Below are 23,587 nucleotides of genomic sequence, written 5' to 3'. Positions count from 1 at the left end.
CATGTCTTTATTAATAAGCCACCTAACCCATCTGTTTAGCTATTCCAGCTATTTAAAAAGGCAAACCGATCTACTTTACCCTGCAGCTCTTATTGGATAAGAGAGAAGGGCTCAGAGTATTTCACAAAATTATTCCCTGGCTCAGTTTTATAGCTGTGCTGGAATAGGACTATCACCTCCTGTACACTAAGCACTAAATCAATTCATACAATGCACTTCTCTGTGTACTGAACTGAGCTAAATCCAAAATCTGAGACTAAGTCCTTTTGCATAAAATGATTGCTCTGTTTCTGTGTTCCGTGCAGCCCGCAGCCTCAAAGGTCCTGGGGTTGTTCTGACACAATGAAAGAAACACTTATTCAGAGGACATGATCTTCAGTAGGCAAACAACCACCAACAAGAAACAGATGGATTTCAACAGATAAATAAGGGATGAAGATTGAACTGACTACGGGGAGATTTATTTAGCAACTGTTTCCAATTTATCTTTGAGATGTACAGTAGCAGCAATTTATAAGAAGTCAGAGCCAGCTTGCTATTTACATTGCATATAAACAAGCCTAAGTGAATAATTAAGCCACTGAAGTACTTGTTTTTCAAACTGTGTAGGCTGTTTGGAAGCCCTACTACCTCCTAGGACTTCTAATTTCTTGAGGATCCTAAAAATAATTAGTATTACTACAAAGTCTTATGAGTTTCTCAGCTTGCAGATATGTGAGCAAATCTAAAGGCAAGTTCTTGTATTTATTTTAAAATCACACTGTTAATATGGATATTGTCATAGAAAATCATTCATTCAGAAATAACTGCAAACACATCAAATAAAGTTTTTTAAACTGCATAACCAGACTTCATATTACATTTCAATATTATTGCTAATATTGTTATAAATGCTTATGCCTTAAATTAAATTTGGAGATTTAAAAGCCCAAGAGTTACTGATATTGGCAACTGAAGTCTTTTCTGTGCCTAGTAAGACAAAGTATTGTTTGGCCAGCGTATCTCAGTTTTTAACCAACAGCTTTGCTGCCAACCCTCAGAGACTAACCCCATTGTTAGTGAAGAAAAAACTAGTATTGGATAGAGCACTGGGGGCAGATATTGAATTGGATTGAATAACTGGGGTGATTAGCACAGTAATCAATGCAGATAGTAACACACAGGAGCTTCATAGCCATTTTGCTTGCATGTTCTTGACTTTCCTTCTTCCGTCTCTTATATTTTTCCTGTGTCTTACCATATCAAGCTGGTCTGACTGGGGAGCTTTGCTAGCTTCTGAATATTTAACACTCATTATTAGCACTTTCTACAAAATGCTATGATGGTTTAATGAAGTAGGAATCTGTCTCCCAGCAAACAGGCTAAGATGAACAAGACAGCACAGATCATTGAACAGCCGATGGCAAATTTCAGGTGTCACATTATCATCCTATGCTAACATGGAGCAGGAATCACATTTTATTGTATTTTCACTTGTCATGTCAAGGCCTTCTGCTTTACTAAGAATAATATCAATAATATAAATAATGACCATATATAAAATACTATCTTCATTTTTTATTTCTGACAGCAAAGACAGGCTAAAGCTAAGACTGACAGCATGGCTTCTTTTCTTATATTCACAATGCATGTTTTTATAGAATCATATGCAATTTTATGAGTGTTAAAGTGTGCTGTCATTTGTATATCTAAAGCTCTCTAAGATACATATTATATACTGAATGAAACAAAAATCTTCAGGCTTTTCACTCCTTGTATAATTCCCCAGAGTTCCACAGATGCTATAAAAACCCTTAAGCCATAGAAGTGTGACTGTACAGTATTTCATACAGTATTTATATACATTGCTGAACAGAATATTGTACCGTATGAATAATCTTTGTAACTTCCAAATATTTATGTTTCTAAATCTTGCCCTTTGTGACTGGAGAAATTGCAGGAAATAAATCCTCCCTTGTGTATTCACAGGAATCTGGGTTATCTGGCTTTTAAACCAAATTCAAAACATACTTCAAAAGCAATTGCCACATAGAAGACACTGTTAATGTGAGTAACTTGGTTACATCTCTACCATATGAAGTAAAGGGTCATGCATTGTCCTGAACATATCTATCAATACATGTAAAAAAAGCTGATGTTATTTTCCTCTTTCAAATCCACTGAGAATCCATAGACAGCTGACACTCTTGACATTTACATAAAACTTGAATCTATTTCTTCAGTTAAAAAGCTGTAAACTTACACAAAGGTTCCACCAACCTGTGTTTCAGGTTTGGTTTCAAAATCACTTTATGCAAAATTTTTGGATCAGACTGTCCTCTATGTAGAAATCAAGACACAACAAAGTCTGTAAGCCCTTTAGTAAAAATTACTCAGCATCCACATTTTAGGAAATGCTTTTTAAGTTTCCTTAGTTTATGTCCAGCTACTACTATACGTCCCAAGTTCACTAAAGCCAAAAACTGACTTTTCTGTATTCTTTTTCATCAGCCAAGTTTTCTAATACTGTTAGTTATTCTTTTGCGCTTTGTGTGAATTTGTTGTGAGCATCTGGCCTACAGTTGCTTCTGCTGCAGAAAGAAATACCAAAGTGTAGCTCCCATTCTACAACTTTCTGGAAATGTCTCCTCGTTGACTTATTACTTACAGTAAATACAGAAGAAAGTTTCTTAAAAAGCAACAGAACTCCAAAAATTTGGGCAATGGAATATGTGAGGAGAAAGGGTGGAGATAAACTTTCTTCTTGTCACTCTGTTGATTAGCAGAGCTGCTCACAGCAATTATTCACACACGGAATGCTGGAGCTATCTATCTCTCTTTCTCCTCCCACCAAGCACTAATTTTATTGTTATGGCCCCAAGGGTCCACCCCTGCCCTATTGCAGGGGAACTTGCACTTTGGTTTCAATCCTGAAAAATGGTTAATGCCAGTATTGCAAAATCTATATAAAAGCTTCTTTCAATGGCCACCACTTGCAGAAAAAAAACAGGGTTGTACATAAAAGACTCTTAGTCTCCCTCATCGATTTGACCCTGGTCAAAACTTGAAAAAATGAGATTTATCCATAAGACTTCTGATGCAATTAATGAAAGTTTTGGGTCTAAACTGCTTTTACAGTTTTAGAACCTCAGATTATGGCTGCTTGCAATGTTTAGGTCAGAAAAACAAACAAAGACATATATTTAGGGTGGCTATTACATTCTTTCTCTTGAATCTGGACAAAAAAAAAATCAGTGAAAGGTATTCTTACAATGTAAATTAATTTTATTCAAAACAGATTAAAAAAGCTAACAAAGCTTGCCTAACTACATGAGGTAGTACATGTAGCAAAAGAGAAGGCAGAATATAGTATTCTGAAATATGAAGAATATGAATAAGTTTACAAGTTGTAGTGAAATAAATTCAACAACAGAAACAAAATATACCAAAAATAAAGTTTAACAGCTTTTTAGTCTTAAAGCACCAATACACTTTTCATAGAAAGAAACATAGTATCACCACTACATGTTCTTCATATACCATAATATGGTAAAATTAATGTATCAAGCTGTTCACCATAAATGAATTCTTTAAAATTGTGAAGCAACAAATGACATAATTGTCACTGGGCTTCATACCACCATACTTCCTGGCCTGCAGGAGTATTTGCCAGGTCACAAGGTTAGCCTTTGTTACCATTTTCTTTGGTTTTTTTGAACATTTACTCCCATATTAATGTTTAGCATATTGATAACATGTACAGCTCAAGGCTGTAAGCTTGCATTTTTTTTGGATATGTACAATTCTACATTTTCTCTGAACCCAAATTTAGGCAAATTGAAGTAATCACATGGCAAAAATAAAGCATTTGTTTGCGCAGAACTTCAGGCTTATTCCTTAATTTCAGGTTACTGCACTTCTTAATAGAAAGAGTTTATGAGATCCTTCAAGGTTGTATATGTCTGTTTCACACACCCATCCCAAGAGAGTGGAATATGTGTGAAGGACTGGGCCATAATGAATTACAGCTATTTGAAGGACAGAGCTTAGCAGCATCCAATAAATATTTTATTAATCTATTTTAAAAATAATCAACAGGAATGGCCCAGTCTCCTAAGAATATATTTTAGAGGAAAACATGTTGGCATGACCCAGGGCTTCTTCCTATATTTTATAGGAATTTATCCCAATTTATTTCAGAATAGGTATTTGTACTTGTTATGATTAGTATGAAATTGAGAACAATCTAGCTCTTCATTGATGCTTTCATGGCTAATGCTACCTCAACTCATCAAAAAGTTATATCTGTATTTATTTTACTTTAAGGCATGATTTATTTTATCAAAATATTGTGATGACTTCTTTTATGTACATTGAAAATAAAAACTCAGGCCTCCTTCTGGTATAGTTTTAAGGTTACTGTTAGTGGCATATATAAAGCACCATATAATAATATATTCAGATGAAGAAAACAAAGAACATTTATGAGCTTTGAATTAACTGTATTGGAGTAACTGCTAAGAAAATATAGCAATATTTAACACAGGATTCAAAGTAATGTTACATATCATTATAGATTTTCAGATGAATTTTTCTCCCATGTTCATTTTTACAGATTTTTTTTTTCATTAGGATTTATATCTAACTTAAATTTTTTGGTGGAAAGCAGTATACATCTTCTGTACAATAATGTTACAGCTTTATACAAATTTTAGGAATCACAAGAAATGGCCTGTATTAATCTTTTCCAACTGCTCTGGTTTCACTTGCCTGTTATATGTTTTACTTGCTAGATTCAAACAACAGCAAATACTCTGAAAGCCTTGCTTCCTGGAGGATTCTGTAAACTGAAACATAAGAACAGTTTTTATGTTATTTTTCAGACCATAACACTACAATAATAACTTTTTAAAAAAATTTCAATTGTTTATTCTAGTATCCTGCAGCACTTCTTGTGACAACTCCCCAATTAATCTATCTAGGATTTCTTTAAAAATGCTACAAATAAAAACTACATAAATTTCAGATTTTTTTCCCAAACAGCTTAATAGGAACAAAATACAACATAGAAAAATTCAAGTATTCCTTTGTGATGAGGGATTGTGGTTTAAAGAATTGAAGCAAAATGCTAAAAGTGTTCTGGAAATAGAGAAACCATACATCTTATGTTTAATCTTCTAGCAACTGTATCCGTATTTGGAGAGAACTTGCAGACCTAGGAGATCACCTGTTTGTTAGTTGCTTATACAATGAATAATAGATTTCTACAGAGACCTAATGTCTAACAAAACCAAAGGGAATGCCTTCTGAATGGATAAGTATCTGGCTTCAAAAGAAAAGAAACAAAAATACCCAATTGCAATGAAATGTTGATAGAATAAGTATTTTTGCCTTAAAAGTTGGACCAGCACGTCTTATTTAATGGTCCATTGTTTTTTCTTTAGCCAACTCGGGCTGAAGATTATCTGGGAAGGAAAAGGAAATGGAGGTGGAAGCAAGGAAAGGCACAGTGGAAGAGGTTGGCTGCAACAGCATTAGAATTCATCATCTTCTCCTTCACAGAAAACTTGTATGTGACTCTTTCCCAAACTTCTGACCACTCAAACTTTACCAAGATTATTAATATGTAAATATATGTGCATTTATACATATTTAAATTTTTATTTATAGATAGTATCTAATACATAATAAAGTATAAGTGTATATATACTTATATAATAAATATAAGTAATAAAGTATAAGTAATGATCAAATTTGCAACATTCTTCCTGTCTGCCTCTCTACTTGAGAAAACTTATGTGGAGAGCAAAAGTGTCAGCAAGGAAACACTCTAAGAGAATCGGATGATCACAGAGAAAAGTCAAAAATATATAAAATAAGTCATCCATTGAGCAAAGAAAATCTGTATTTTACAAGCTTCCAGAATTGTTGAAAGATCTGAGAAAGAGAGAAGACATTCTCCCACCCACAATTAAAAACAAGACAAAAATACTCAATATTTTCCTACTTCTGAGTTTTCTACAGAAACTTTTTGAGGTTTTGTCCCACTCAAATTTCTCAGAAAGACTATAGTCTGGTTAGGTAACCATCATTTTTAGTCTAAGAAACATTCTTAGCTTTACAGGACAAAAAGAATGGTACAGTGTTTTTAAAGTATTTCCTCTTTCTTCTTTAGAACCTGGAGAACCCTTTCGGGGATTAAATTAAATCTACAACATATAGCCATGTGTTATCATCACACAAATACACCCAATACAAGTAGTGAACTTTCACAGCATTTCCATGTCTTTCAGAAAAACACTGTTAACAACAAATTATTAAAAAAAAAAAAGAACATCAAAAATATTTTTAAATGATTGTGAATTTTAATGTTTGTGAGTGTTAAGTATGACTCAGGATCACTGGTTCAATATGATGTAAATCACTAATGAATAGTTCGTCAGGAACCAATGAACCTGCATCATTATTGTCAATTTTTAAAAAAAATCCTTAAAGGAGTAACTGCAATTTTCTTATTAAATATTGTGTTAGTTGCAACCGAACCAGCAAAGCAAATGAGAGGTTTATTTTATTTCATAAGCAGCTTTTCAGGGTAATGTTGTATGAGGCAGGCAGCTCCAGTAGCACAGCTTCTCCAAAGTCACCGCAGCTGCTGTTACACAAGCTCTGTAAATCACCCTTGTGGCCTGTTTGGCTTCTAGCACTGCCCCAGGAACAAGCAGACACAATGCAAGACTGTGGACCTTATCGAGGCCAAGAGTAAAGTGTAACCTTTGCAAATGGGCTCTGTACCTTTCTGAATAGATCCCATTCTGAAAGGAAGCCACATAGACCTTTCTTTTGTCCACTGGCATCACATCAACGTAGCCACCCTGGTTGCGGACCACACCAGCGTGCACTGCTGCCCGGCAGATACTGGAGATCTGAGGAGTGAAGAAACAGATTAGCTTTGCATTCACCCTTTTATTCCACCATTTTTAAGAAGAAGACAAATACAGGTATTTAAACCAAGTCTAGGAAACAAAAAGTAATTATATTTATTGCATGACTAATTTTATTAGTCTTACAATATTTACATCAGGAATTCAGAAAGAGATTTCAGATCACTTTCACCATGATGCAAAAATAATTTATTTCAGGCTATTTCAGTTCAAAGATCAGGAAGATGTTTGAATTCTTCAGCCTTTCAAAATGAAAGGATCAGCCAAAACCTCAAACACTTGTGAAATGATCCATAATTAAAGGAAGCATCACAGTTTTGTATCCAGGCATGGGTAAATACTAAAAGCTAATTAGATGAAGGGTATAATGTGAGCATCAGACAGAAGATAGAGGTCTAATATGAAAGTTCTCTGTTAAGTTAACAACACTTACAGCTGCTTGAAATGTCTATTTTCTGGTCACAAATTCCCTTTGTGAACCCATGAGAAATAAACAATATCCACAGAAGGATTTCTCAGTGACATTCTTGATAACTTCAATTTAAATAATTGATTTAAACTTGCACTACACTATTACTCTTTCAGCATTTTAATAATTATCAGAAGAATGAAACTTAGATTTTCTAGAAGGTAGATCCCAATCTTTAAAACATAGCATAGCAAAGTGCAGTTCCAGCTTCAGTGTATCTCCATTTAAAAACAAGGGGTTTTGGTGGGAAAAGTTTTCAATGCAATAGGTTTCTCCACAAACAACCTTTAAAATTTAGCCAATATAAATAGCTGGTGAAACAGGCCACAATTTAAACAAAAAAACTGCATTTCTTCCAGGTATAATTGGAATAATTTATATATGTTATCATAACCATTTTCAATCTCAATGCTGTATAAAATCAGGAATTTAAAATAGCAGTAATTTTCCTACTTTCATTCTAAGCACAGGACTTGCCAGATTCACTCATATATAGTTTGTCTTTTAATGTCACAATATTTAAAGCAGTAAAGATCTGAAATCATTTATGCAAATAATCTTTTGCAAAGATGCTTTAGAGTTTTTCTTTCCACACCGCTGGGTGCAGTTTTTGAACATGCCAGAAAGGATGCCATTTATACCCCTCTGTACTTTTCCTCATCCCAAGGTTGCAAAATGTTTTTTTATACCGTGAACACCAATGGATGCCTTATTGTTAAGACTACAGCACGCCTTATTTATCCATACTGTGGAGTAACTAAAGAGTAGACTGACTGATCATGTGCAATTTCAAATACCCAGGGGGAATAATGGCCTCTGCAATAGAGGATTACAGTCAGAAGAAATAAAAGATGATATTTACAAGCAATTAACTACACTGAAGAACTAGAAGAAAACTATTCATTCTATTCATTCTTGGTACAATAACACAGCAGTAACTTTGTTTTCAGTTCCCACTGGAGATATAAAAAAAGGCTGGAGGTACAACTGGGGAAAAGAAAGAGCTTTTTCACCTCTTTAATAGTAACCAAAATGTACCCTCAGCCTTTACACCATGGCATAGGAGCATACTTTCATAATTACATTTGAGGACGGCTAACATGTGGTGGCTGTTCCAACATTATCTGGAAGTTTCTAGTCAAGTAAAAAGGAAAGGAAAAGTCAAGGGATGGAGATTTTGAGAGAGCAGGCTGACTGCTTGTTGGAAACGATCTCCAGCAAAGGATGGGGCCATTGTAAGGGCTGGCACCACAACTGGACCAATCAAGTATGGCTGGGCTAATGCACATTTCAAAGGTGAGGACACGACACTTAAATGGAAAATGTGAAAAAGGAGAGGTCAGAAAACTGGGTTCACAAAGCCAGCTCAAAGACCATTTTCAGATGAAAAATAAACTGACATTCTAATGCTACATTCCAGAGGAGGCTAGAGAACAAATGCACATCGTTTTTGAATAAATGAGCAATTAGATGAGTATAAATTCATAATTATGAATGAATTTAGATGCGATTATGCATGAGTTTAGATTACGAATAGATGCATATAGTTTTATAAACATATACAGAATATCTTTTTTTACAAAGTATTATCTGCTCTTATCTCTCAAGTACTTCTCAGTGTCTTGGGAGTGAGACTATTAGACATCTAAATAGAATCAGATTCCAGTAGTGATGTCACAGTATTTACTGTGCTCAATATTATGTCTTCCAGATTATACTTCCTTGAACCACTAAGGCAAGCCTCCTGTTGATTTAAGCAAAACAGGATTTCACTATGTCTATCACAAATTGCAGCACATTATTTGTGGTTTACATCCCTGTGTCACTTTCTGGAAAACTTCAAAGATTTGGGTTTGTTTCTTTAATTTTGATGGAGAAATTCCAAAGGATGCATAAGGCAGTATTTTAAAGTTAGTACGAACACTTCACACAGCATTATTTGGCTGTGCTTTATTACTGTGTTGTGAACACTCCTAAGCTCGTTAGTATTTTTAACAGATCATGGGATCTGAATACCAAGTTAATTATTTTCCTTCTTCAGATACTCAACAAACACCAGTATCTACCACAGCATAGCATTACTCTACAAAGGCATTTAAACCACAAGCGTCTTGAACATACCATCACAGGAATATGGAGCTATTTAATAGCTTTCTACATAATTTTCTCTATATTTTACCATAGCAGAGGATTATGAATACTTTTGCAGAAGTTTCAGGGAATATTTCATGTATGGTTACTGAAACAACAATTTGTATGATCAAAGCCTTCAAATGGTATAAAATTTTACAACTCCATCGAACTCTTTAGATAAAGGATATTTCCTGGTGTCTAGCCCCTGGAAGAAGTAAGGTAGACACACTGAAAAATTCAAATGAATTCTGCTCTGCAGATACCTATTTACCTTCTTTACCACTACACGCTCTGTACTAAAAATTACTGAAAACATAATCTAGAAGAAGCACCTTCAGTGTAAATGTCTACCCTGACAGCATCTGAAGTTGATAAGAAGACTCCCATCTCTGTTTTTTCACCTGTACTTACATCCATTTTTTCCTAAAAGCAGCATGGCTGCACACATGTCTATACAATTGAGATGACTAATGAGATAGTACGCCTAAAATAATTTTAAAGTATACCTCTATAACACTAATTAAAAGTCACCTGGGACTTGTCCAGGCAAAGAAAATACATATTATGAGACTTCCCCTGTCAAGGTTAAACATAAGCATGTCTTTTTTCTCCTACAACAGTCTCTTCTAACTCACTGGGAAACTTTGTCTGTAGCCCTTAATTGCAACCACAGAGCTGAAAGAAAATCATCTTCCACAAACTGGACTTGCATTGAATCTCTTTTCACTGCCCCTTTTATGCACATTAAGGATCCAGTTCACAAATCAATTATCTTTCTGAACTGGAAATACCATTCACACCCACGACACTCTCATGGACAAGAGTGTTTTCAGGACAAGACACTCAGGTAATCTAATGGACATCAGTTAGTTTCACAATGCTGAGGAGTAAATATTCACATACTGTTTTCACACATTTCAAAGAGCTGGAAAGTAGTGAAAATCATCATCTGACCCAGCTGGTTGTCATACTACTCTTTATGACATCCACAGGACAGTTAAACTAGAGTTTACTGCCAAAAATACAAACTGCTTTCTCTGCCATTACATCCTGGCTTCTTCACAGAGACATGACAAAGAAGGAGCATAAATTAGAAACCTCTTTTCAGACTTTCTACCCACATCAAAACTACACATGCTGTAGAAAAGACAGGGGAAAAAATTTGACTATCAAACAGAATGACAAAACAAAAGTCTGTTAAAATAATATGCAAGTGTGAGATACTTTACACAAATATATCAAAACTCTGTGACAAATACTTAGCTATTCACACAGATAAGAAATATTCAAAATAACAGACTGTAGACATTTATTTTAAGAGCAATATTTTTTGTATAGTCTGACAGAAGTTATGGTAGCAACAGGATCTAAAGTGCAAGGGTTTAAATGAATATACACTGGTAATGTTGGACAAATATTGAACAGTGGGAATTTTGATAAAAAAATTTAAAGTATTGGTCCAGAGCCTAGTGAAGCCTACAATGAGTTTCCAAATAATTTTCCATATCTTTGGCATCTGCTAACTTAAATGGGAGCCTCTGAAAAAGAATTTTCGAAAATAAAGGGGTATTTTTGGTAAAAAATCATCATATGGTGGAAAACAGTATATCAATATACAATCTCATAGCTACATTATATTTCTTTTTATAGAATTTTATGTCTCATTTTATAACACAATGTAAATCCCTATACTTACATCAGAATAAATTCGTGTACCAATTACACGAGCGTAGTGTGGATTTGCCTGCATACAGTTGTGAGGACAATATACTCTGAAAGATCAAAAACAAAACCACATACAGTTAGGAAGAGTATCAGAGAATTAATACATGTTCAATGACAGCATTATTAAGTATAAATCAAGTTGATTGTTTATACATATGGGTCCGTAATGCTATTTAAAACCTGTCAGTTTCTGAGGCTTGGACCATACAACTGAAAGCATTGCTGATGTGTTGAGGTTCATAATAAAGTGCTTAAAATCATACTTTAACAAGTCTAGTCTTCTTTCCTTTGGGTAAGTAGATGGTGTTCTTCTTCAACATACATGAGGCAAGTAGAAAAGTCAGTGAGAAGACAGCCTGTTCATTATTCTATAATTTATCTGATTCTAAGTGCCCTATACAAAATATACAGTCTCAGAAGAGGCAGATCTGACTGAGGATCTGCTTTGATACTGATGACCTGGTGCCACAAGCCAATTTAGCAACTTATAATGAAGCTGAGCATTGGCATATATGGCTAGAATGAAAAACCTTGGAAAGTAGTGAGACTCCTAGCTGATTCTGGGAGGTCAGAAACCTACTAAAACAAACATTGTATTTAATAAGTGCATTTCATTAACATTGAGGAAAATTTTCGCTGTGATTCATGTCTTCTATACCTTCAAAATGCACAGGAAAACCATGTGGGAACCTAAGTGTAGTACAAAAGGTGTCAGCATTTTATTTGCTAACTGTGATATGCTACAAACAAGAACCATCAGCTGACTTTAGGTCTACTCTGAGCTATTTCATTTGAAAAATAGAGCCACACTACATGGGGCAGCCCTGGGCAAGTGTTCCTCTCTAAAATGTTATCCAGGCTCCAATCAATATTTGGGAAGTGAAATCACTTGAGCATGCTAGAGTCTTGCCAGATGGGTAACTAAAACATGCTGGTAAGAGTCAGGAAAGATATTTTCAACAGAAGGAAGCAAGAAGTTGAAGAAGCTGTTGAAGAGCTGCTGATTTATGAGTTGGGAGTAAGAGGGAAAAATGAGGTTGTGTAATCAATGCCATGGCTGACTAATGCTTGTAATTCCCAAGACTACATTTTCAGAATTGAAAGCATGCACGGAATCTTTAATGAATCACTGCCATTGTGAAGTTCCTTAAGTTGACACATCAGAATTATGTCATTTTAAACCTTGTACTTATTTTTTAATTTTCCTAAAGACAAAACCTGTTTTTTCTCTTAATGAAGTTAGCTTTTGTTTTTAATAACAAAGAGAAAAAGAAACAGATAGGAGATTGTACCCATCCGTTCCTGTGCTCCAGTCCTTAGCTTACTTCTCTACATCCTCCAGCTAGAAAGCCAGGAGTCATAGCCAAACACCAAGTAAGTCCATGGACCCAAGTGCTACATGAAGGGATGTTTTCCTAGCAGTTTTGGCTTTGTACTTGTTTCCTGTGTTGGCTGTAGGATTGCTATGAAAGTAATCCTGTGGATATCTCCAGCTTAATTTGTGGTAAATCATGCTGCAGTGTATTTACCTTTGACTCATCTATGGTTTTAAGAACTGTTACCAAACTCCTTTGTCAAAATATTGTGGTATGGGCACCTTTCGAAGAGTTAAAACACAGGCCTCAAAGAAATGGCACAGATATTTAAAGCCAACCTGCAGACCAGACCTTACCTTAACCAGATACATTTCAATTTTTTTTTTTTAATCCAGTTTTTCAAGAGCTCCCAAGCAAATTGGTAACTTCCATGATAGTTATCTTAATTATCTGCATTTTATCCTTCTGCATCTGTTTTACAGGTAAATAAATTGAAATAAAGCGTACTTTGCCCAAGGTGCATATATATAATAATGGACAATGAAAAATAAAAATGTGCCTTTATTCACAGTCTTTAGTGTAAGAGAGATTCACTAAGATTAGCAATAGGATCTTAATTAGTGAAAGAAAAAGACATCTTCCTAAAGAAAAATCCTGCAGATCATATTTACCTACCTTGCCCTCTACTCAGACCAAAGACTAAAATATCACTTGAACGTTTTTGACTTCATTTTTACAGCTACTCTTGTCACCTTTCTTAACAACTTAAGATCACCTTAAATAATTAGTGAATGGCAGAAAATAGAGCAGCACTTAAATTAATAACATTTTATGAATTTTACCTTGGACAGTGTGAGGCTGGTTTTTGAAATGGGCACAGTTGTTCCACCGTGGTTTCACAGGTGATAGCCTGAACTGAAGAAAGTAAAACACAAAGAAGTAAATGCTTACTGTTTAGAAAAAAACAGAGTAGTACTGAGCTTGTAAGAAATAAATACTAACCTGTTACTTTAGAGACAGTGAAGGAGTTAGCAGATTGGTATTTTCTGAAGAAGAAATATTAGAAATTATCAGTAACTAACGTATTTCAGTGATTTCTTTTAGCTAGAATAATTTTTATTAGAAAATATGGAAGTAAACCCAAGAGAATGTCCCCACACAGTTTTTGCTCACTGCACCCCTTTCTCCCCAGTAGGAAATATATTTATTGCAATGACACATCTACTTTGTACTCCAGTGAATGTGTTTCAAAAACAGGAATGAGTGTTAAACTCTTTTAGGAGTTTAATTTGCAAAGGAAATTGTGATAGGAACCAATTAAGAAATATATTGGTGCCTCATAATGTAGCATGTGGTTGAACAGAAGCTTTCATCTACCAGAAGAGCTCATTCACCTTTTGCTAAAGGTTCATTCCTATAAACAACTCCAACACCGAGAAGAGTTTCTCCTCATAGCCTTCCTGAAATATTTCATTAAATTTTACTTTCGGATCTTGCATCTCCTGTTGTCATCAGCATCATTAAAAACCTAGTATAACATGCAAGAGTTCTTTTATTCCCAGTAATTATATGACACTCAGATGTACCTGCTTCCTCTTGTTATAAAAAGTCAGGTACATAGATTATGTTGTTTCATTACAAGTTGATGAAGGTTTCTATTTTATCCCCCCCATCTTCTGTTTTCCTCCTCTTTTGACTCCTGGGATATGCCTCTGATTGTGGTATTTTTCATCTATAACAAAGAAGCTGAGGACGCCTTTGGCACCCATAAAGTTGCTTATGAAAAAAAACAAAAAACAACAACCAAACAAGGAAATTATTTCCTATTCACCTTTAGAGCAAATTGCTCCTGTGGACCTCACTGTTTGCCTGCATCACTTGATTTACTTGTATGACCCATCAATTGCACATTGCTCATTTACTGGATTCCAATTACCTTTCACTGATGTAGCTCATACTTCTGTTTCCCTAGCATTGTCAAACACTGATGTAGGAATATGTATTCTATCGTTCACTAGCTTGTTGAGATATTCAGAACAGTATCCTAAGAAAATCCAACAGCTGAAAAAACATTGGTATTAGCTACCCTGATAAGAAATCAAAGGAGCTGAAGATTAGGACACTTGCTGTATGCTGCCCTGACACTTACTTTTCTGTATTCTCTATTCTGTTTTGCAATACACAGTAGAGGCGCGATCCACCTAATTTCATCTATTCTTGAATAGATTAAATAGCAGTTTATGCAAGGCTCCATCTACAGCCACTGGTGAGAATCAGGTAGCTGCAAGGCATCCCCTGCCTTATTGATGGGCCTTTTGAAGGTTTGAAACTTTGGCAAATAATCTTTATTTATCCCACAGCCAAAATAACTTTACCTGAGTTCCAATTCTCAGAGGACAGGTGCTAAATACACTCTGTAGGCTGGACAATCATACAGTTTTTTCTCACATAGCATAGAAACTCAGAGATTTCAACTGATGGGAAATCAATTGGTTCCAGTTTAAAGACTTTTTACAGCTTATCTACTCCTACATTTGTAAGCAAGCTGGCTCCTCATATGCTAGCATCGATATAATCAAGATCTACTTCTATCTTTGTATCAAAGAAAGTAAAAAAGAGAAATGTTTGTATCTTCATTTTTAGGCAGGTAAATCAAACCAGAGTCTGGTCATCAGATGATCCAAAGAAACTGATGGATACCAATGCCTTAAGTGCTACCCAGGTAGTCCAGATTATAGGCCACTGAATTTGGTTTGCAATGTCAATGCTCCTCTCTATGCTGGCTCAGACATAGCTGTTGAAAAGGGAAATGATGGCAGGTGTCATAGCCTGTACCATTTGTTTGCACAGCACAGAATGAGAGCACAGCCACTGATGATCACCTATCTCCTTGACTCTTGGGTTTGCATGTGAGCCAAAAATATCACTCAGAAAAATCCTGTTTTCTTTCAGCTCAGTATTACCCCTTTGAGCTACACACATACCACTATTACACATATACTAACTATAGATAGAAATAAGGAGATAATGCAAAGCTCTGAAGAACACATTATGATATAGTGAAGTATAATTTGCAAACACCAGTAATATCTTAGATTCAAATATATGAATACTGATGTTTTTCTATCATTGGATAATTATATATGAAACAGCCAAGCATTCTCCATTTCTATGTGTTGCTTTTCTGGGTTTTTATTTAGCATGTCTACAAGTATTTGGAGCTGTTTTCACATACCAGTCTTAGGGAAGGCACCTCAGCAGTGCAGTACACTTCCAAACTAAGTTTCCACAGTGTGGAATAATATTGCATCACTGGCCAATGCAGAAATTATATAAAATATTTGTGAAAAATGTCATATGTAAATTGGGGAACTGTGATGAAATTACCTAAACATACAGGAAGAGATGCATTTTCTTCATGTTCCATATCCACACTTCAACAGGGTCATTTACAAACATGAACTTGTAATATTATTGCTTTGTTAATTGTCATAGATTGCTCTGTTCATGTCCAAAACACATAATCTGCCAGTATGTGCTAGTTTTTGACAATAAATATATACTATTACCAATTAATTAACTGAATACTCTCAACATTATTTAATTACAAACACTAACTTACTGCCCAAGTCATTCTGTAAATTATTTAACCTTCTTTCACAGTATTATTGTGCCAACTCTCTGTCCACCATCGAACACTGGCTAAAGTTTCAAAATGGATACAATATCTCTATATCCACATGCCTTTTTATAGCATTTTCATATTCATTACGACAAAAAGCATAGCAAAATGTTATTAAAAATGTGATATATTTTGTATGAAACAAAAATAAACAGATGAAAACCTTTTCAGACATTTTAAGAAAAAACTTACCCAATTGACTGAACACCATTTCTGTAAGACTTGATAAAGTAATTTTTCCTCCCTTGCCTAGTCACATCAACCCAACCACCTTCATTGTCTAGGATGCCATAATGTATGGCAGCTTTACAAATACTGGATTGCTGAAAAACAGAGCAGGAAGAGCAGATCTATGTCAGACAAAAAGCAGGTTTTACTTACATTGTGTCATTAACATCTTGGTAGAGGGTCTTTTAATTTTGACTTGGTCCATATAGGTGTTATTTTTATCAAATAAACCACCACTTTGCCTTACTCAAAGATAAACTATTCTCATTTACAGTACACTTGCTCACAGTACATGTCATTTCCTATACTGTTTTCCCATTCTACAGACGAAATTATATACTCTCAGCTAGTATTCAGGTTACACACAAGCAGGTCCATCTTACTGAAACAATTTATACAAGCATAGCCACAAATTGCTGTACTCCTCTTTTACATGCCCCTTCACATATTTGCATGTAAATATGTGGACACAAAAATTCTACCTCTCTGTATGTATAAGCATGAAGTACATTTGTACAGTACACACAGAATAGCAGATGCAAATTTAAGTCATCTGATGCTTTCTTAAACATTTGGCGTGAGCTTTTAGTTTTGGTGAATGCTGACATCTTCAAAATCCATTCTTAATACAATTTTAACTAGTATGCCAACAGAAAAGACATTTCATCAAACACTCTACTGGTACAAAATCTAATTTGAAAGTATTTACCATTTCATAATGTACACTTCCAATAACTTTGGCTTTGCTATCCAAACAGCCAGCAGGACATTCATACCTAAGAGAATTAAATACAACTTGGTTTTAAATCCTGGGATTACAAAAACGGGAAATATTCCAGCTCATGTACAAATATAGCCTTTCAGAAAAATCTCAAAATGACAACTGTAAAATTTACCATACCTATTGCAAGTTGTTCCTTTGCACTGATCTCTTAGCCTTACTTCACATGAAACAATCTGAGCTAAAACAAGCAAAAAGCAAATTCACTGTAATGAATTTGATACTAGATAATTCAATTTTGTAGACCACTTGCAAATCAGGTAAATTCCTTACACATTTGCTGCGTGCTTATCACTTCATTTTTCTCACTGTCATCAGTGCCGGTGGAGGCTGAAGGTTGATGTGTTCTTGGCCGGCTTTGCACAGTTGCATCCTGGGCTTTGGATCGCTGACGTTCAATCTCATTGGTTTCCTCTTCTGGTTCATGGGGGGAATAAGGTCTTTCTGAATCCTCTGTTTCAAAAAATGGGAAAAAAAAAATCTCTCAGAAGAAAAATAAAATCAGTGTGGAATGTAAATCCCTTACCATGTTTCAGTAAAACAGCTCTGTTCTCACAAAATGCTAGAAAAAAGGAAGAAAGCAAGGAAAACTCTCCACTGCTTCATAAGATGGAGAACTCAAGATGACTAAAACACCTCAAGTATGTTTCTCATAGTGAGAAAAGATATACTTTTCTTTCCCAGCATGATTGAAGTATGAAACTGCTCTTAACAGTCCTGTTTACACATCTTCATGCCATCAGAAAACCGATTGGACAAGGACAACGTCTGTTACACATGGGCAAAGTTTTACCAAGTTCATAGACAGCATGCAATTAAAGCTTATTTCACAGAAACATTGACCTGAAAATGAGGCTCTTCTATTCATACAAAGTGAAAATAATTTTGGAACACTCATAACTGTATCTCCATTTCTTACTTAGAACCATAGGAAAGCTACTTGGGCACACACATGCAGCATTCATGTGGTCCGTATGAAATCACAGACGTTATTAACAAAAATTGCTAAATGAGTTGTTCACAGGGTGGAACAAAAAGAAGTAGCAGCTTCATAATATGCTGTGTTTCAGTGCTATAAATGCTACTCCAAAAATTGTAAGTTAATAATCATCCTAGCTGACATTTTCTTTAATTACTAATGTCTTCTAGCTTTGTTCTTGGTTTTTCACAGACACCACATGTCTATGTCACTGAGATATTTTTTCCCTATAAACAAATTACTGCATAGACTTCCAGTGTAATTACAGAAAGGCATATAAAGAGCACACAATGAGTCTCCATCTTCATCTGCTAAAACCCCTGAATCAGCACTTATCAGCAGGAGTTCAGTGCACTCCATTCCCTCTGGTGAAACTCATCCTCACGTTATCACAAGTACATATTCCCATCCAGCATAGTAAAGTAGAGCCTAACTGGTCTTTGGGGACATGCATAATATATTTTCTTTCACTATGTTAAAGCACAGTGAGGAAAGAAATCAAAAGGAAAGTTACATTTCTATTCCTGTTTATAGCTGTAATTAGTACATACCTGTACAACATAGTTATAGTACATACCTCTATAACAAAGGTTTTCTCTACAACCTCCTCCAAAACTAGGGGGACATGCAGAACAGGGGCGGCCGGGTTTATAAGGAGCATGACCCCACCAGTTACCCCTTTACAGAAAAAAATAGCAAAAAATGCTATTAAACAATGAGCATATTAACATGTTAATATTAAACAGCACTTAATACATCAAGAAATAAATTATGAAAACCAGCAGGCACATAGACGATAATATTCTTCTGATATTCTCAAGTTATAAGCAAGAGGATGAGAGGAAATGGCCTGAAGTTGCACTAGGGGAGGTTTAGATTGGATATTAGGAAGCATTTTTCACTGAAGGGATTGCCAAGCACTGGAACAGGCTGCCCAGGGAAGTGGTAGAGTCACCATCCCTGGAGGTATTTGAAAGGTGTGTAGATGCGGCACTCAAGGACATGGTTTAGTGGTGGACTTGCCAGCATTAGGTTACTGGCTGGAGTCAATGGTCTTAGTGGTCTTTCACAATCCAAATTATTCTCTGATTCTACACCAAATACACAGGACCTAGTTGAAAAGTCCATGAAGAAAAAAAATTAAGAATTGACATAAATTGCCCTAAGATCTTTTCAGACTGGCACAGCACCATAAGACTATGTCAGTTTTGTGAAAGTACTTGTCATCCAGTAGCATAAATCCTCTCAGAATGGAAATAAATATGATTAGGGGAGTGACCACGGTCTTCTAAAATTGGATATCTTGGATTTTATAACCAGCTTCCAGCATATCTGATAGACCAGGAAAGAGAAACAACCTACTTTGATAAGATTTTAAGCACAGGAGCTGGCAGGACAGACCAACACATCAAATGCATGTTTACCCCACAAACAACCTCTTTCCTAGATAATATCAGAGTTTCCAAGAGAATGGGCTCCACTTTCTCCTAGATGGAATATCCTACAAAATTTGATCTTAACCCTGGGCTTACTTTTACACATTCCTTTAAGTCACAGTGGGGAGATACATTTATTTTTCACAAAAATATCACACTATATTAAGGGTCTCTGATGCTGTATATGTGCTAAAACACAGGCCAGAAAACTGAAGCACCAGAAAACTCACAAGAGTATTTGTGCAGCCAAAGGCTGTTTGGGAACAATGCTCTATTTTGTAAAGGTACAAAAACCAGAAAATCCAGACTGATTCCCTTGCAGATTATTTCCTGGACTATTATAAAATATCTTGCCCCCTCAAGATATTTTTGGGTGTCAATCTACTTACTTAGGAGAATAATTGCATACAAGATAAACTGCTTTTGGCCAAATCTGCCCCCAGATGTTCATGTTATGACACAAATTAATTGCACAACCGATTCTGCTACTTGTAGCCCAAACAACCTATGGGAAAGAAAAGAGGAAAACCAAAGATGATCAACTTAAAATCAAAACTATCTCCAATATACAAAACTCAAATTACCAAAGTGATGTATTCCCCTCTGTTATAAATGGCTTGAAGTGGCCTAATTACAGGTGTCAAAAGGCCATTCAGTTATACCCTTATTAGAGAGAAAAGTTTTACCTCGATGGTAAAGATATGACTCTCATTTTGTACAAATGCTCTAAGCATATATTTGAAAGTGCAGCAAAACATTTACAAAACGTGAAGATCTGATTCTTAGAATCACAATTAATTGATAATTGTGAGCTGCAAGTTATGGTCCTGCGTGCTGGAGTTCCCAGTACAACCTGAAGACCCAGAGCGGTTTGGATTGGTTGGACTGAGACAACAGATATTTTTCAGCAGTAAAAGGAGGTAAGAAAGGATAAAAACATTAACAAAAATACTCATACACTGAATGGAGCCAAGTAATGGATTTTAAATTTATATGCTTTTATGCCATTGCAACCTAAGGTGGCTGTGCTCCTATATTCACCTTTCACTGCAGATCTCAAAAATAATCAAAATTACAAAGCCTGGAATTTTCAAATGATAAAAATATGACAGGTGTGGAAAATCTATTTATTCAAGGTAAGCCAAATCTGTAGATCCAGCAGGATTTAAGAGTTGAAAGAGATAACTATTATGAAGAACTAGTACCACAAAAAAGCTGTATATATGTATTGCTCTTGCATGTACTAGTAAATGTAATTACAGGTTATAGATACAGTAAATAGGAAAATAGAGGTAACTTTATTTTAAAATTAGATACAATTGTAAATTATGCTAGTAAACAGAAGAGTTTAAAAATTAATAATTTTTAAGTTTTCCAATGTTATATCAAAAATTATATGTCGACCAAAATATGATCTGAAGATCATGTATTTCCCGTTCATTGAAAGCATGACTGGTACCCCTCAATAAATATTCAGGCTAGATACACAGATTTCAGAAATAGGAAGTAAATTATCACTAATTTAAAAATCTTCCTGAAGTTAAAACAAGGTCTTTAGGACGACTGTTTGATCTGAGGAATTCAACTAAGAAAACTTTTTGTTTTTAAAATGAGCTGTTTCTTCAACATATTATAGGAAGGACTATCCAGATTATGCAAAATGCACTGAGCAGTAATACTCAGTTTACCACTGGGGCTTGTGAGCTTTTTCCTCAATCCTGCTGCTATTTATGAGGACGAAAGCTAAAGATTTGTATGACAACCTTACTTTGTCATTGATACGTAGTTACAAGCCCTGTGGAGTGGAATGTACTGCAAGTTAGTGCGTTCTGTCAAACAGCAACCTAGCTGGAAGTCTCTGCCACTCTTTTCCATAGGTGATTAAAATCAAGCACATCTACATACCTGTGTGTAATGTGTACAAACAGGACCAGAGCATCTATATGGACAATACGGATTGCATTCATGAGGATGGGGATATGTGAAATCTCTCACTTCATCATACCATGCTTGGACATGAAATGTTGGAGGTCTGTACCTAGGAAAGCCAGTAGCAGTATTTTAGATCATTCAACAGTTGTAGCTTCTGCCATTTTCTCATTTTATTAACAAGCAAAGTTTGTTAGATTTTTAAAAATCTCATATATTGCACAAAATAGTATCTTAAACTACCTTCCCCAATGTGCCCCCAGATTTTGTCCAATTGATGGAAGAAGGCTTGCTGGTCCATGCTCCCACAGACAGGTTTCAGCCCATGACTCTGCAGATCTCTCCAGTTCTGTGTCCCATGTCTGAAATTTAAAAGAAAACAAAGGAAAATCCTCTTAAAAATATTTGGTATCTATCTTATTCTTAAAAAAAAAAAAAAAAAAAAAAAAGAGAAAAACTGTCAATTTTTGGAATTTTTGAAGTTTCTTTTACTGAGGCATAAGACTGAAAAGTAAGAATTGAAAAATGTACGCTGCATTTTTGTTTTGTAAGAAAGAAAAATGCTTTCACCAAGAGAAAAAAAGTTTTAATCCCTTCTCAGCATTCCCTTTAGAAACCACGTGCAGCCATGCTGCAGTGAATAAAGCACAAATATGAAACTGAAAGGCTTAGTTCAACTTTCCAAGCTAAATTAAGTGCATTTTTGTCTTGTGAGATTGTTTTTGAGTAATGAGCATCTTTCTTAACTGAAAGGGTATTATCCAACCTGCTTTCAAACAAGACTTTATTTCCTCTAAACTAATAGTTTATGTGAAATGAATGTGATTTCCTCTTCCTTTTCTATAACCACCTTTGGTTGAAATAATACACAATTCCAATGCAAATTATAAAAACTAGAGTAAGGTTCATTGATTCATTGATTTTATGGATAGGTTAGCAAAAAAAGGGACATTCATGATAGTAAAGAGGCATGCTTAGAAGTAGTAAAAAAAGAGATTATGAATTGTTGTTTATCCTTAATTTTTATTCTTTTAAGCAAGATGGAAGAATAAGCTTGCAGCTGAAAGGCAAATCCAAGTTTCTTTCAAATGTATACTAAGACATACTCTTCTTGAAAAAAGTCATATCATATTGTGAATGCATAGTTTTTACTGCACTAAGCTGGGGTTTGCTCAAAGTAGTCCATTGCTCTAGTGCAAAGTACCCATAATTTTGCTTGGCTTTTGGAATCTCCTGATAGCTGCAGAAATAGTTTCCAGATACCTGACTAATACTAACACTCAGGTTAGGAAACTAGATTGCCTCCAGGAAAGAAAAACATGTTGATAGAACCTGAAGTATTTCATCATACATTCAGACTAAATTTCATTAAGTGAGACTATGCTATCTAAATAACAGTAATTCAGTATTTCCAGATCCAAATTCCCATGCAGACACTGGAGATCATGTCTACTAATTTTTGGCACAGATAAAAGGCAGAAAACTCGTTATCGCAGCCAAAGATTGCACAAATATAACAGACAAATTCCACATGCTAAAATTTATTTTTCTATGGATTTTGATATGCAGTTTTCAAATTATTAATCAGATAACTCATCAAAAACAAGTATGTCCTTGGTTATGCAAGACCATTATTATGTAAATACTTTATTCACTCAATTTAATCCTAGAATATCTGTTCTTGCTTATCTTCTTCATAAATCTGTAATGTATTGGATGGCATTTTGTCTGTTATTATTAATATTATAAGCAAGTAAACAATTTACAGGGTATATTTTGAATCCCAAAATGCAACATTATTTTGACAGAAATACTCAAACAGTATAATAATGACAGAATAAATCTTTTAACCCACCTGTGGATACAAAGACCACTAACTTCAGAAAACTGTACAAATTTTCCATTCACTCTCCTAGACCATTATTTCTGTGTCATAAACCAGAACTTTTTGTAACCTCCAGAAGAAAATATTCTAATCTTAAATAATGA

At 35.0% G+C, this 23,587-nt stretch overlaps 1 protein-coding gene across 4 annotated transcripts in view; it reads right to left on the bottom strand.

Annotated features, from left to right (window-relative positions):
- Nucleotides 1–4,461: 4,461 nt before the first annotated feature.
- The window catches only part of CRISPLD1 (cysteine rich secretory protein LCCL domain containing 1), a 37,242-nt gene continuing 18,116 nt past the window's right edge, over nucleotides 4,462–23,587 (bottom strand). For 3 of the 4 annotated variants that reach the window (XM_038129295.1, XM_038129292.1, XM_038129294.1), the window contains 12 exons: nucleotides 21,842–21,960; nucleotides 21,575–21,707; nucleotides 20,059–20,174; nucleotides 18,811–18,911; nucleotides 17,528–17,707; nucleotides 17,375–17,435; nucleotides 17,183–17,249; nucleotides 16,438–16,568; nucleotides 13,566–13,609; nucleotides 13,406–13,478; nucleotides 11,219–11,294; nucleotides 6,531–6,902 (listed from right to left, as the gene is read on the bottom strand). In XM_038129295.1, coding sequence (XP_037985223.1) covers nucleotides 6,567–6,902; nucleotides 11,219–11,294; nucleotides 13,406–13,478; nucleotides 13,566–13,609; nucleotides 16,438–16,568; nucleotides 17,183–17,249; nucleotides 17,375–17,435; nucleotides 17,528–17,707; nucleotides 18,811–18,911; nucleotides 20,059–20,120 — 1,131 coding nt within the window. In that variant the 5' untranslated portion in view covers nucleotides 20,121–20,174; nucleotides 21,575–21,707; nucleotides 21,842–21,960 and the 3' untranslated portion in view covers nucleotides 6,531–6,566. Of the gene's footprint in view, nucleotides 4,827–6,530; nucleotides 6,903–11,218; nucleotides 11,295–13,405; nucleotides 13,479–13,565; nucleotides 13,610–16,437; nucleotides 16,569–17,182; nucleotides 17,250–17,374; nucleotides 17,436–17,527; nucleotides 17,708–18,810; nucleotides 18,912–20,058; nucleotides 20,175–21,574; nucleotides 21,708–21,841; nucleotides 21,961–23,587 lie in introns of those variants that run through there. The other variant, XM_038129293.1, reaches the window with a different exon arrangement.

This window comes from Motacilla alba, chromosome 2 (genome assembly GCF_015832195.1).
Source record: "Motacilla alba alba isolate MOTALB_02 chromosome 2, Motacilla_alba_V1.0_pri, whole genome shotgun sequence".
Taxonomy (NCBI): domain Eukaryota; kingdom Metazoa; phylum Chordata; class Aves; order Passeriformes; family Motacillidae; genus Motacilla; species Motacilla alba.
The sequence above is the reverse complement of the archived record's forward strand: the minus strand, read 5'-3'. Positions and strand labels throughout refer to the sequence as shown.